This window comes from Cherax quadricarinatus, chromosome 50 (genome assembly GCF_038502225.1).
Source record: "Cherax quadricarinatus isolate ZL_2023a chromosome 50, ASM3850222v1, whole genome shotgun sequence".
In the NCBI taxonomy this organism is placed as follows: domain Eukaryota; kingdom Metazoa; phylum Arthropoda; class Malacostraca; order Decapoda; family Parastacidae; genus Cherax; species Cherax quadricarinatus.
The window spans coordinates 28,765,272-28,780,486 of record NC_091341.1 but is presented as its reverse complement, the minus strand read 5'-3'; the positions used below and the strand labels follow the sequence as shown (position 1 = coordinate 28,780,486).

At 41.0% G+C, this 15,215-nt stretch overlaps 1 protein-coding gene across 1 annotated transcript in view; it reads left to right on the top strand.

The window, feature by feature from the left end:
• Positions 1 to 15,215, top strand: part of LOC128695339 (uncharacterized protein MCAP_0864) — a 139,459-nt gene that overhangs the window by 103,891 nt on the left and 20,353 nt on the right. Inside the window, exons 9-11 of the mRNA XM_070095364.1 lie at positions 5,156 to 5,260; positions 7,268 to 7,381; positions 9,403 to 9,540. Of these exons, the coding sequence (XP_069951465.1) occupies positions 5,156 to 5,260; positions 7,268 to 7,381; positions 9,403 to 9,540 (357 nt within the window). The remainder of the gene's footprint in view (positions 1 to 5,155; positions 5,261 to 7,267; positions 7,382 to 9,402; positions 9,541 to 15,215) is intronic.

Genomic DNA, 15,215 nt, shown 5'->3' with positions numbered 1-15,215 from the left:
GGCTTGTGTGTTGTGCCCATGGCCCGGGAGGGCCATCCCACGAGATAGAGCTAGGAGTAGGCCTTGTGTCTTCCTGCTAGGCCGCTGTGTGAGTGAGAGTGAGGCAAGGGCAGGCAGGCTGACGTGCCCACCGAGAGGCCTAGCTACAGAGGGCAGCACCTTAGTGTTGCAAAATATGAACTAAGCTGGCAGACAGCATGGGCCGTCTGTGCAGACAGTACAGGCTGTCTACATACGCTCGGCCACCTACCGTGCATCGTCCCGACGCAACAATACTGGTGGTACATAAGAACATAAGAAAGGAGGAACACTGCAGGAGGCCTGCTGGCCCATACTAGGCAGGTCCTTTACAATTCCTCCCACTAACAAACATTTGCCCAACCCAGTTTTCAATGCCACCCAAGAAATAAGCTCTGATGTGAAAGTCCCACTCAAATCCAACCCCTCCCACTCATGTACTTATCCAACCAACCTAGATTTGAAACTACCCAAAGTCCCAGCCTCAATAACCCAACTAGGTAGACTGTTCCACTCATCAACTACCCTATTTCCAAACCAATACATAGGAACAGGGCACAGAACACAAAATAAAAACATATATATACATATGGACATGGAAAAAAAACTTCCTACAGGGAGGGAAGAAAAAAACATGTGGGTGTGCTAAAGATCGTGGTCAAAGGCAGTGAGCATCAAAGAGCATCACTGCACACCTTCCTGCATCTGGACAGATACTGCAACACAGGAGACATCGCTGCGGCTGAGCTGTGACGTAGCAGGTTACGGTCTCCTCTGGAACAGTGAAGCAGACATTGTAGGAGTTGCTGCAGGTTTTCACTCAACCTGGGGCACGACATGCTGGTGCCCTCGAGTGAGGCGTCGACAAAACTCGGCAACTGGGCAGGACTTCTGGCAAGTGACTCAGGAGGACACTTCTCGGCTGGTACTGTCGCTGGGCTGTCACTGTGGAGCGAGTCGTGGCATAGACGACTGGGCGAAACATCTGGGAGTCGTAACATCATACACCAGACTGCAGTGAGCGAGCTAGCAGTCAAAGTGACATCATCTTTGTGGAGGCTGCTCACTGAAGCTTGTGACATGAGGCTGACACAGCACCTGCCGACAGGGCTAACTGCGGCTTGATGGGTGCCATTCTCTCGGCAGTTGGAGTTATAGCAGAGGTTAGTCTAAGCGTCCCCAGACTTGTTTCTTTACATATAACTGCACTCTGAAGGTCTGGAGGTGAAGTGAAACAAATCTCGATGGGAATCGTAGCAGATACGATTCTGCAGAACATCACGAGCGACGAGCATATAAGCTTTCTGTACAAGGGGGCTCATACGCTCAGGGGATGACTTGACATCAGCTGTCATATGCACTGGTCACGTCGGGTGACTTAGCACAGTGGTGCTACTCAGGTCTGGCTCAGACCTCACTGGACACACAGAAACTATAAACACACCCACGGTACATACCGTACACTAACATGTGAGAACACTGACTGAGAGGAATTAATTAACACACGACATATATCTTCTCTCAATCTTCTCGACAATACTGAAATAATTACTAGAAACACTCGATGGTGACATCATGTGATGTCAGGCATGATGACGTCAGGTAGACATTGTGACGTCATGAAGCCGGGCAGCATCGTGGGTGATGTCAATGTGATGCAGGCAGCAGACCACAGCATTAGGCCTGGGACATCTGGTAACTCACGTGACTTGTAGATACACGTGACATCGCCCACACCCACGTGGTATCGTGATCCACGTGGTGTCGTGATCCACGTGGTGTCGTGATCTACGTGGCATGCTGATCTATATGGCTTGCTGATCCATGTAGCTTCGAGTGGCCTTGGGCACTCGGATACACAGCTCTGGCAATGAATTCACAAACAGCAGAAAACACAGCAGAGGGAGTGAGTAGTGGTGAGTGGTGTATGGTAGTGTGGTGGCGAGGAGCGTGGATGAGTGTATGGCGAGGGAGCATCTGGCCATTCCTCCTCCTCCCACCCACAAACACAGGGAAACACACTGGATGCAGAAATCACCACGAAACTCACCTCTGGCTTGCTGAAACAGCTGTGTTGAGCTGAACAACAACAGCAACATACAAGTGACGCTGAACACGTGACTTGAGAAACAGCGTGGGACGCTGTAGCATGGGGTCGCTGGGACGCCACTTACAATTCTCGACGAAATTCGGCAAATTTCGGCTAGATCCTGCTTGTACCTGTGTTTGGATGCTCAAACGTGCAGACACGACATCAGGATAACTCGTTGAGAGACGGATGCTTCTTGCATAGGGTGATGAAGTGAAGATGACTTTATACCTCTTCCTTCCTCTCTCCAGGCAAACACAACTGATGTGACCACCGCTGCTACCAATGTTTAATGGGTTTATTTGGTAATGCTGCAAGCGGGTGGTTAAATGATAGACGTCTTCAGAGGATTATTTGGTGTTCTGGTAGTGGGGAGTAAATGATACGTCTTCGGAGGCTTCTTACTTTATTGTTAAGTCATGGTGAATACACAGGCTTGTGTGTTGTGCCCATGGCCCGGGAGGGCCATCCCACGAGAGAGAGCTAGGAGTAGGCCTTGTGTCTTCCTGCTAGGCCGCTGTGTGAGTGAGAGTGAGGCAAGGGCAGGCAGGCTGACATGCCCACCGAGAGTTCTAGCTACAGAGGGCAGCACCTTAGTGCCGCGAAATATGAACTAAGCTGGCAGACAGCATGGGCTGTCTGTGCAGACAGTACAGGCTGTCTACAAACTGAAGAAATACTTCCTAGCAACCCTTTGATTCATCTGAATTTTCAACCTCCAACTGTGACTCCTTGTTGCTGTGTCTCATCTCTGGAATATCCTGTCTCTGTCCACTTTGTCGATTCCTCTCAGTATTATATACGTCGTTATCATATCCTCCCTATCTCTCCTGTCCTCCAGTGTAGTCACGTCGATTTCTCTTAACCTCTCCTTGTAGGACATGTCCCTTAGCTCTGGGACTAGTGTTGTTGCAAACCTTTGCACTTTCTCTAATCTCCTTACTTGCTTGGCAAGGTGTGGGTTCTAAACTGGTGCTGCATATTCCAATACAGGCCTAACGTACACGGTGTAAAGGGTCCTAAACGTTTCCTTATTGAGCTGTTGGAATGGTGTTCTTAGGTTCGCTAGGTGCCCGTATGCTGCAGCAGTTATTTGGTTGATGTGCACCTCAGGAGATGTGCCTGCTGTTATACTCACCCCACAATCCTTGTCCATAAGTGAGGTTTGTAGTCTCTGGCCCCCTTGACTACTCTCCATCTGTTGTCTTCTTTGCCCTTCCCCAATCTTCATGACCTTGCACTTGGTGGGGTTGAACTCAAGGAGCCAGTTGCTGGATCAGGCCTGCAGACTGTTCAGATCCCTTTGTACTTCTGCCTGGTTCTCGTCCGATTGAATTCTTCTCATCAACTTCACATCTGCAAAGAGGGACATTTCTGATTCAATTCCTTCCGTCTTGTCGTTCACGAATACCAGAAACAGCACTGGTTCTAGGACTAGCCCCTGTGGAACTCCACTAGCCACAGACGCCCACTCTGACACCTCGTCAGGTAAACTCGCTGTTGTCTTCCTAACAGCTATTCCCGGATCCACTGCAGTGCCTTCCCTGTTATCCCTGCCTAATCCTCGCCCTTTGGTGTGTGTACTCACCTAGTAAAGAGACCCCGCTTCTTTACTGATCACTACTAGGTCCTCTCTCTCCCTACTCCATGAGCTTCATCAAACCTCGTCTTACAACTTTGTATTGTTCCTGCCTCCATTACATCACTTGCCAGACTATTCTACTTCCTGATAACTCTATGACTAAGGAAATACTTCCTAACATCCCACTGACTCATCTGAGTCTTCAGCTTCCAATTGTGACCCCATGTTTCTGTGTCCCCTCTCTGGAACATCTTGTCTCTGTCTACCTTATCTATTCCAAGCAGTATTTTATATGTCATTGTGAGGGAAAAGTTCAACAGATAGGAGTAGCAAGCGAGTATACGGTGACGATAGTTTGATTGCCAGTCTGCTTGTAGAGGTAGGGTCAGTCTAGTTCCCTCTATCCCCCCCTCCTTTTTCCACCCGGAAAGGTGACGTGTGGGGCTCCGACCAAATGGATAATCACTTGACTCACAGCTCCCAGCACAACTGTAAGTAAAAGCTTCTGCTTCTATTCTAGTGGATATATTGGTTAAAAGCTTCACTTTTAACCAATTTTAAGACATAGTTCATTATGCCTTGATTTCCATGTGCTTTTAGATAATCACCATGTTTTTAAATACTTGTCATGGAGAGTGATTTCTTAGGCAGTGGGTAACCTTTGTCTCTTTCTAGCTTGGAATGTCAGCTCGGGTCATCTGCCAACCAAAGAAACAGTGTTGAAGGAGACGAACTTTACCTAAGCTCTGGGACGTCACCATTTTATCTGCATACCTGAGTGTAGTCAACCCCAGGCAACTACCTCTCATCTTTGCAGTGGTGAAAGACCTGCGTTCCTATCATATTGACGGACTATTCAAGGCTAGAGACTCTGTGAAGAACTAGTCGTTGGATTGTCACTTAACATCTGTGCCCCTCCCCCCCATCATCAGCAACAGCTACAATTTCTACAATACGAGGTGTCAACAACATCAACCAGACACCACAGTCTAAATGTACATATTAGCGTTGAACTCAGATGTCATTTTTATATTTCATTTTTCATTTCTCTTTCAAGAAGGATAAAAATTCATATTTAATTGTTTTATATTTTAATTTCTAAATAATAAAGTGTTTATATTTGACTGTTATTATTCTTTTTCTATTCATTAATTTTCCTGAGGAGGAGCCAGCCTTGATAATACTTACTGAAGTTGTTACAGGGCTGAGTAAATCTACACAGTCGTTATCAGGTCTCCCCTGACCCTCCTGTGTGTGTGTGTGTGTCATCCTTCCTTTTAATTTGGGTTTTTAATTTGGGTTTTCTGATTATATGATTAGTTTTAAATTCTTTGTCATTTATTTAAGGATTTTTTTAATACAAATCTCACGGAATATATTTTCCAGTGTTTAATCTACGCTAAATTTCAACTTCAGAAAAAGGTTAGAGTAAGATTTTCCTGATGACTTTTGACATATTCTTTCAGAAAATGGACAGTTCAGCGGCCAGCAAAGTCACAGCACTGAAGAAAGAAGTAGATTACTTGACCTATATATTGAATGAAACTGGCAGCTTAGCGATCAATACTCAGGTAAATAGAACATTAATGTTGTTTAAAATATCTCATATATATATATATATATATATATATATATATATATATATATATATATATATATATATATATATATATATATATATATATATATATATACTATATGTGGTGAATGGTTTTGAAGTAATCAGTCCCTTGGCCTTGGAGTTAGTGTTCACAGCATCGTGGTGGAGGAGAATCTGGAGCAAAGGCAAGAAGACTGGCGTTTATATAGGCGTCAGTGGAAGGGACGGGCAGCAGACGAGGGCAGTCACTGGTAGGCGGGATTCCCCAGTGGAAGTAGGTCCTTCCCAAAGAGATGGGTTAGTTGCAGGAGCCGTGAAGAAGGTCTTGTAGATGTCCTTTGAACCAAGATTCCATGATGTTGTCGGTATTTTATACCTTTCTTGCACAACTTGTCAGACACTACAACATCATGGAATCTTGGTTCAGAGGACATCTACAAGACCTTCTTCACGGCTCCTGCAACTAACCCATCTCTTTGGGAAGGACCTACTTCCACTGGGGAATCCCGCCTACCAGTGACTGCCCTCGTCTGCTGCCCGTCCCTTCCACTGACGCCTATATAAACGCCAGTCTTCTTGCCTTTGCTCCAGATTCTCCTCCACCACGATGCTGTGAACACTAACTCCAAGGCCAAGGGACTGATTACCTCATCTTTTGTATATAGTTCTACTGTCTTCCTATTATGTCCTAGAATCTGTATTGATAAAGCCACTGGATGGCGAAACGTCTACAATAAAGATATCCAGATGTTGCACATGTGTCTTAACTTTCACAAAGTAGAAATGGGTAAGGAGAGTAGAAGTTTGAGGTAATCAGTCCCTCAACCTGGAATCGATGTGTTCAGTCCATCACTCTTGTAGTAAGTGCAGCACAGGGCCAGAGAGGTGGCTTATATACTGCGGTGAGATGAGTTGAAGCAGGAGGAGGCGGGATCACAGTGGGACCTGCCATTAGTGTATATATATATATATATATATATATATATATATATATATATATATATATATATATATATATATATATATATATATATATATATATATATATATATATGTCGTGCCTAGGTAGTAGGTTGGTAAACAGCAACCACCCAGGGAGGTACTACCGTCCTGCCAAGTGAGTGTACAACGAAAGCCTGTAATTGTTTTACATGATGGTAGGATTGCTGGTGTCTTTTGTCTGTCTCATAAACATGCAAGATTTCAGGTATGTCTTGCTACTTCTACTTGCATTTAGGTCACACTACACATACATGTACAAGCATATATATACACACACACACCCCTCTGGGTTTTCTTCTATTTTCTTTCTAGTTCTTGTTCTTGTTTATTTCCTCTTACCTCCATGGGGAAGTGGAACAGAATTCTTCCTCCGTAAGCCATGCGTGTTGTAAGAGGCGACTAAAATGCCGGGAGCAAGGGGCTAGTAACCCCTTCTCCTGTATATATTACTAAATTTAAAAAGAGAAACTTTAGTTTTTTCTTTTGAGCCACCCTGCCTCGGTGGGATACGGCTGGTATGTTGAAAGAATGAAAGATATATATATATATATATATATATATATATATATATATATATATATATATATATATATATATATATATATATATATATATATATATATATATATATATATATGTCGTGCCGAATATGCAAAATATATCATATATATATACGTTTGAAGATATATTTTTTTCATTAATGTTATATCTAAATATAATTTAGATTTGTTTAAAATATATATATATATATATATGATATATATATATATATATATATATATATATATATATATATATATATATATATATATATATATATATATATATATATATATATATATATATATATATATATATATATATATATATATATATATATATATATATATATCAAGACTATTGTAACTATAAATGCTATACGAAACTTAATTAATTAACAATTGCGAGTTTACTGAGTTATATCTTTAATTTCTAGGAGTTCCAGCAACAGAAAATATCAGATTTAACCAAACAAAATGAAGCTAATAAAAAAGTGATCGCAGATTTGCTAGTGAAGCTGCGAGAGTCTGAGAAGAATGTCATCAGCCAGGTGGGTCGGTCTTCCTCTTTAACAAACTGTCTAATGTTTATGGATTATAGTCACTACATCTTCATATTATAAAGACGTGTATTTCACAGTGTCAAACTCACACTGAGAATTTGTGTTTTTATTTACGTACTGAGAGGTGTATATCTCTGTGAATACACAAAGATATATATAATAAGATTTTTATGTCGTTGTTGGTAGCAGGAATGAATGATAAAGGTTTCGGAGGCTTCTTACTTTATTTGTGAAATCTTGGGTACATAGGCAGTGTGTTTAAGTTGTCCTGGCCCCGGGTGGGGGGCCATGCCCACGAGGCACACAGTAGTAGGCCTTGTTGACTCTAGGATGCCTGGACGCCGAGTGAGGGAGAGGCAGGGTGATGCCCTTTGATGTGGCATGCCCACCAGGCTTGACCCCTGGTGGAAACTATTAAAATCTAGGCATGTAGGCTTACAATCTACATTTCACTCAGCCACCTACCACATAGTCGACCATGACCATGTTTGGTTAAGAAAAAAAACTCGTCTCTCTGTCGCAGGAACAGGGCACAGAACAGAATAAAAACATTATATATATATATATATATATATATATATATATATATATATATATATATATATATATATATATATATATATATATATATATATATATATATATATAATGTCTTGCCGAATATGTAAAATTGTCAATTAGCAAGAACTCATTTAAAATTAAGTCCTTTCTGAATTTTTCTCTTATACGTTTAAAGATATATTTTTTTTCATTAATGTTAATGTAAAAAAATTTAATTTTCCACCAAAATAATCTTAGAAAACTTACCTAACCTTATTGTAACAAGAGCAATTTATTTTAGCCTAACCCAACTAAATATATTCTAAATGCTTTTACAATAATTTAATACTAAACAAACACAATCAAATATATTTTTTTTTCGTTAGGTTCAGAATGATTTTGGCGAAATTATTGTATACACAAATTTTCACTTGTCCTATATGGCAAGATGAACGTTGCTATTTAAGCCAAGATCGCAAGTTCTGCCTATTCGGCACGTCATATATATATATGATGTTTTTATTCTGGACATGGAAAAAGCTTCCTACAGGGAGGGAAGAAAAAAAAGTGGGGTATACTAAAAAAAATTGTGGTCCAAGGCAATGAGCATCGATGGGATCACTGGACACCTTCCTTCGTCTGGACAGACACTACAACACAGGAGACATCGCTGCAGCTGAGCTGTGACATAACAGGGTAGGTCTCCTCTGGAGCCGTGAAGCAGTCATTGTAGTAGTCGCTGCAGGTTTCACTCATCCTGGGGCACAACTTCCTGGTACTCTCGAGTGAGGCATCGTCAATATTCGGCAACTGAGCAGAACTTCTGGCAAGTGACTCAGGAGGACGTTTCTCGACTGGTACTGTCGCTGGGGCTGTCACTGCCGGCGTGTGTGGAGTGAGTCGCGGCAGGGAAGACACAGGGAGTCTTAGAAGCATACGCCATACTGGAGTGAACAAACTGCCAGTCAAAGTGACATCATATTTATGCAGGCTGCTCACTGAAGCTATGACACGAGGCAGACAGTTACCTGCTGACAGGGCTACTTGCTGCTTGACGAGTGTCACTTGACAGTTGAAGATATAGCAGAGGTTTATGATGTCATAAATGAAATTTTTCTTAGCAAATAAGGCACTTTTAATTATCAAAGTTCAGTGGATTAAAGACTCAATTGATGCTCACACACACAGCAGAACTTTATGAGATTATTTGTGTGATTTTCAGCCTTTTAACACAATATTTGATTTTACTTTTGGAAGAGAGCCTTGCGCTCCTTTACTTACCTGCAGGTTCCCAAGACAACCTAGTGATAAACAGCAGATAAGGACGACAAAGTGTACACACATATACACTCACAATCAATTCACCCGTCTGTAAAAATTATATCTAATTTCTTAGATCAATTTCTCCATGAATCATTAAAGGTGTCTAACAAAGTCACTTGCTAATATATGTATGTGTATTTTTTCAGAGCCATCTTAAAGATAAAGAAAAATATTTTGCACAAGAAAAGACAAACGACCAGCTTACCATCAGCACTCTGAGAGCAGAATTGGATCGCTTATATGAGAAGCAACAAAGGCAGCAGCAAGCGGAGGCTACATTTAAGGTAGGACTCACGAGAAACAAACCTTGAATAAGAGAGAATAGGTACGACCCCTAATGGGGTGAGTGAGGAAGTGGGGATAGTGGAAGAATAGGTGGATGAAAGGAACGTTCATGAGTGGAAAGGATATTACCAGGGCTAAACCCAATCGCTAGGCAGATAGAGGCTCAGGACTTCTGGACGCGGAAAGGAACGCAAGGTCCAGGGGAGGGGGCGCCGATACGCGACTTTACAAGGTACTGGCTAGGGTCTATATTTAAAAAGGACGTCTTTTAAGGTCCACACCTTTGAGGACAGGTTGAAACGGACCTAGCTAGATACATGCTGAGCACAATAATGTGGTTTAGGCGGCAGTTACGTTTGTCTCCTGCACTCCAGGTGTGTAGTGGATTTTATTTTACTCAAACGTAGAAATCAGGGGAATGCAAGGCATTCAGGCTCGATTCATGGAATTGGAGAAAATCCTTAAATCAAGAACCCCTCACCAGCATCAAGGAACCTCCGGAAACGTTTCGCTACACAGTGGCTTCATCAGTCCATACAAAGGAGAATCGTGAAGAACAGGAGAAGAATGAGGTAATCAGTCCCTCAACCTTGAGTCGATGTGGTCAGTCCATCAATCTTGAATAGAATACAGCATATGTGCCTGACCACATCGACTCAAGGTTGAGGGATTGATTACCTCATTCTTCTGTTCTTCATGATTCTCCTTTGTATGGACTGATGAAGCCACTGTGTGGCGAAACGTTTCCTCAATAAAGATACCCAAGAGTTGCACATGTGTCTAATTTATCAACGTGTCGGTTCTCTGAACCATTCATCTACAATCAAGGAACCTCCCTTGAGAGGCCAGGTTCACAGCCTCAGTTTCTGATATATTCGACAGTGATCCACTTACTAACTGATCTCTTCTACCTCAGCTCCTAATCCAAAAAATTTGATCACCAGACTGAACAGCTTCGTAAGTTTGCATCTCAAAATTATCTACATTTATCCGCTGCATCAATTACAAAATCAGTTTGTCTAATGTTAGACTGTCGACACAGATTATGAATTCTTAAGTTACTTCAGATTACCTGAACTTAGTAAACTTCATTAATTCAATCACTGATATTCGAAAAATGTCAATTTTGAATGCGAATTTTCTCTTGAAATTCAAGATTAGTTACGTTTTTTAAGTGTTGTCATCACGTTCAAAAATTTTAGTCAGATTTCATAGGCTAATATTTTACTAAACATAACATTAATTTTCACCAGATCCCTAAAATTTGGTGTTCAAGTTAGTAAAATAACAAAACAAATCTATAAATAAATCTAAAAATCCACACAATGTCAGATATTTCTAACAAATAATTTTTCTATTATTAGAATCAGATGAATTTCAACCGAACACTGAACAAAGAACTTCAACACTGTTGTTCATGAATAACTAAATTGTTAAATAATAACTCACATGGGGACAGAAACTCAGGAGATTAATTGGTCTGTGTATGAGGATCCTCTGCAGCAGAAGAGGATCCCAGAAATGCATCGAAATATACAGATTAATTAATCTCCTGTGTTTGTGTCTCCCTCTGGTTACTATTGATGATTACTGTACATGAGTAGCCTTGTGTACATAAGTAGCCTTGTGTACATAAGTAGCCTTGTGTACATAAGTAGCCTTGTGTACATAAGTAGCCTTGTGTACATAAGTAGCCTTGTGTACATAAGTAGCCTTGTGTACATAAGTAGCCTTGTGTACATAAGTAGCCTTGTGTACATAAGTAGCTTTGTGTACATAAGTAGCCTTGTGTACATAAGTACCTTTGTGTATATAAGTAGCCTTGTGTACATAAGTAGCCTTGTGTACATAAGTAGCTTTGTGTACATAAGTAGCCTTGTGCACATAAGTAGCTTTGTGTACATAAGTAGCCTTGTATACATAAGTAGCCTTGTGTACATAAGTAGATTTGTGTACATAAGTAGCCTTGTGTACATAAGTAGCCTTGTGTACATAAGTAGCTTTGTATACATAAGTAGCCTTTTGTACATAAGTAGCTTTGTGTACATAAGTAGCCTTGTGTACATAAGTAGCCTTTTGTACATAAGTAGCCTTGTGTACATAAGTACTCTTGTGTACATACGTAGCCTTGTGTACAAAAGTAGCCTTGTGTACATAAGTAGCTTTGTGTACATAAGTAGCTTTGTGTACATAAGTAGCTTTGTGTACATAAGTAGCTTTGTGTACATAAGTAGCCTTGTGTATATAAGTAGATTTGTGTACATAAGTAGTCTTGTGTACATAAGTAGCTTTGTGTACATAAGTAGCCTTGTGTACATAAGTAGCCTTGTGTACATAAGTAGATTTGTGTACATAAGTAGCCTTGTGTACGTAAATAGCCTTGTGTACATAAGTAGCCTTGTGTACATAAGTAGCCTTGTGTACACAAGTAGCTTTGTGTACATAAGTAGCCTTGTGTACATAAGTAGCCTTGTGTACATAAGTAGCCTTGTGTGCATAAGTAGCCTTGTGTACATAAGTAGCTTTGTGTACATAAGTAGCCTTGTGTACATAAGTAGCCTTGTGTACATAAGTAGCCTTGTGTACATAAGTAGCCTTGTGTACATAAGTAGTCTTGTGTACATAAGTAGTCTTGTGTACATAAGTAGCCTTGTGTACATAAGTAGCCTTGTGTACATAAGTAGCCTTGTGTACATAAATAGTCTTGTGTACATAAGTAGTCTTGTGTACATAAGTGGCCTTGTGTACATAAATAGCCTTGTGTACATAAGTAACCTTGTGTACATAAGTAGATTTGTGTACATAAGTAGCCTTGTGTACATAAGTAGCCTTGTGTACATAAGTAGCCTTGTGTACACAAGTAGCCTTGTGTACACAAGTAGCTTTGTGTACATAAGTAGCCTTGTGTACATAAGTAGCCTTGTGTACATAAGTAGGCTTGTGTACATAAGTACTCTTGTGTACATACGTAGCCTTGTGTACATAAGTAACCTTGTGTACATAAGTAGCCTTGTGTACATAAGTAGCCCTGAGTACATAAGTAGCCTTGTGTACAAAAGTAGCCTTGTGTACATAAGTACCCTTTTGCACATAAGTAGCCTTGTGTACACATATAGCCTTAAGTACATAAGTAGCCTTGTGTACATAAGTAGCCTTGTGTACATAAGTAGCCTTGTGTACATAAGTAGCCTAGTGTACATAAGTAGCCTTGTGTACATAAGTAGCCTTGTGTACATAAGTAGCCTTGTGCACATAAGTAGCCTTGTGTACATAAGTAGCCTTGTGTACATAAGTAGCCTTGTGTACATAAGTAGCCTTGTGTACATAAGCAGTCTTGTGTACATAAGTAGTCTTGTGTACATAAGTAGCCTTGTGTACATAAGTAGCCTTGTGTACATAAGTAGCCTTGTGTACATAAGAACATAAGAACATAAGAACGAAGGAACACTGCAGAAGGCCTACTGGCCCATGCGAGGCAGGTCCAAGTCTCCTACCGGCTTAAGCCAATGCACCCAACCTAGTCAGGTCAGGTCACATTGACTTAAGGGAGGAACACGGCAACCGACCTGTTAGCACAAGCTATCAGGTCTAACTCACACCCACCCACATCTACTCATGTATTTATCCAACCTATTTTTAAAGCTACACAACGTTCTGGCCTCTATAACGGTACTTGGGAGTTTGTTCCACTCATCCACAACTCTATTACCAAACCAGTACTTTCCTATATCCTTCCTGAATCTGAATTTTTCCAACTTAAAACCATTGCTGCGAGTCCTGTCTAGGCTAGATATTTTCAGCACACTATTTACATCCCCTTTATTTATTCCTGTCTTCCATTTATACACCTCAATCATATCCCCCCTAATTCTACGTCTTTCTAGAGAGTGCAGTTTCAGGGCCCTTAGTCTATCCTCATAGGGAAGGTTTCTGATACATGGGATCATCTTTGTCATCCTCCTTTGTACATTTTCCAGAGAATTTATATCCATTCTGTAATACGGTGACCAAAACTGTGCAGCATAATCTAAATGAGGCCTAACCAAGGATGTATAGAGTTGAAGAACAACCTGAGGACTCCTATTATTTATGCTTCTTGATATGAAGCCAAGGATTCTATTAGCTTTATTGCGAACACTTATGCACTGTTGTCTTGGTTTCAGATTACTGCTAACCAGAACTCCTAAATCTTTTTCGCAATCCGTAATATTAAGATCTACATTATTTAGTTTATATGTGGCATGGTTATTGTCCTGTCCAACATTTAGAACTTTGCATTTGTCTATATTAAACTGCATCTGCCACTTCTCCGACCACTGCATCAGTCTATTCAAATCTTCCTGGAGTGCTCGAATGTCCTCGTCAGAATGAATTCGACGGCCTATTTTGGTGTCATCGGCAAACTTGCCGATGTCGCTCTTTATGCCCTCATCTATGTCGTTTATGTAGATTGTGAACAGCAGGGGGCCCAACACTGACCCCTGTGGAACACCGCTCGTGACGCTTCCCCACTCTGATTTCTCCCCATTTATGCAAACTCTCTGCTGCCTATTTGTCAACCATGCCTCTGTCCAGGAAAAAATTTCTCCTCCTATTCCATGTGCCTTAATTTTCCTCAATAGTCTCTGGAGTTTACCTGGAGAGAGTTCCGGGGGTCAACGCCCCCGCGGCCCGGTCTGTGACCAGGCCTCCTGGTGGATCAGCGCCTGATCAACCAGGCTGTTGCTGCTGGCTGCACGCAAACCAACGTACGAGCCACAGCCCGGCTGATCAGGAACTGACTTTAGGTGCTTGTCTGATGTGGGACCCTGTCAAAAGCCTTACTGAAGTCCATATACACAATATCATATTCATTACCATGATCTACCTCCTCAAATACCTTAGTGAAAAAAGTTAATAAATTCGTAAGGCAGGAACGCCCCTTTGTAAAACCATGCTGAGATTCGTTGATTAATTTATGCTTTTCAAGATGGCTACGAACTGCCTCGGCAATTATTGATTCCATAAATTTTCCCACTATGGAGGTTAGGCTTATTGGTCTATAGTTCGAAGCTAAGGACCTGTCACCTGTTTTGAAAATAGGTATCACATTTGCCATTTTCCACTTATCTGGCACCATGCCAGTTTGTAGTGATATGTTGAAAAGATTAGCCAAAGGTGTGCTAAGCTCCTCTTTACATTCCTTTAGAACCCTTGCATACAGTTCATCAGGGCCTGGGGATTTGTTAGGTTTTAATTTATCTATTTGCCTAAGGACCATGTCACTTGTGACCCTAATAGTGCACAGTTTATTATCGTCCTGTTCTACATAATTTATCATTACTGGAATATCGCTGGTATCCTCCTGTGTAAAAACTGAGAGGAAGTATGTGTTAAAAATTCTACACATTTCCTTATCACTGTCAGTGAGCTGACCCGAGGAACTTTTGAGTGGGCCTATCTTGTCCCTGATCTTACTTCTGTATACCTGAAAGAATCCTTTTGGGTTAGTCTTCGATTCTTTTGCAACTTTAACTTCATAATCTCTTTTTGCTTTTCTAATTCCCTTTTTTATTTCTCTCTATAACTGAATATATCGATTTCTTAATTGCCCCTCTCCTCTTTTGATTTGCCTATATATGCCTCTCTTTTGACCAATCAGATATTTTAATCTATTGTTCATCCATTTAGGATC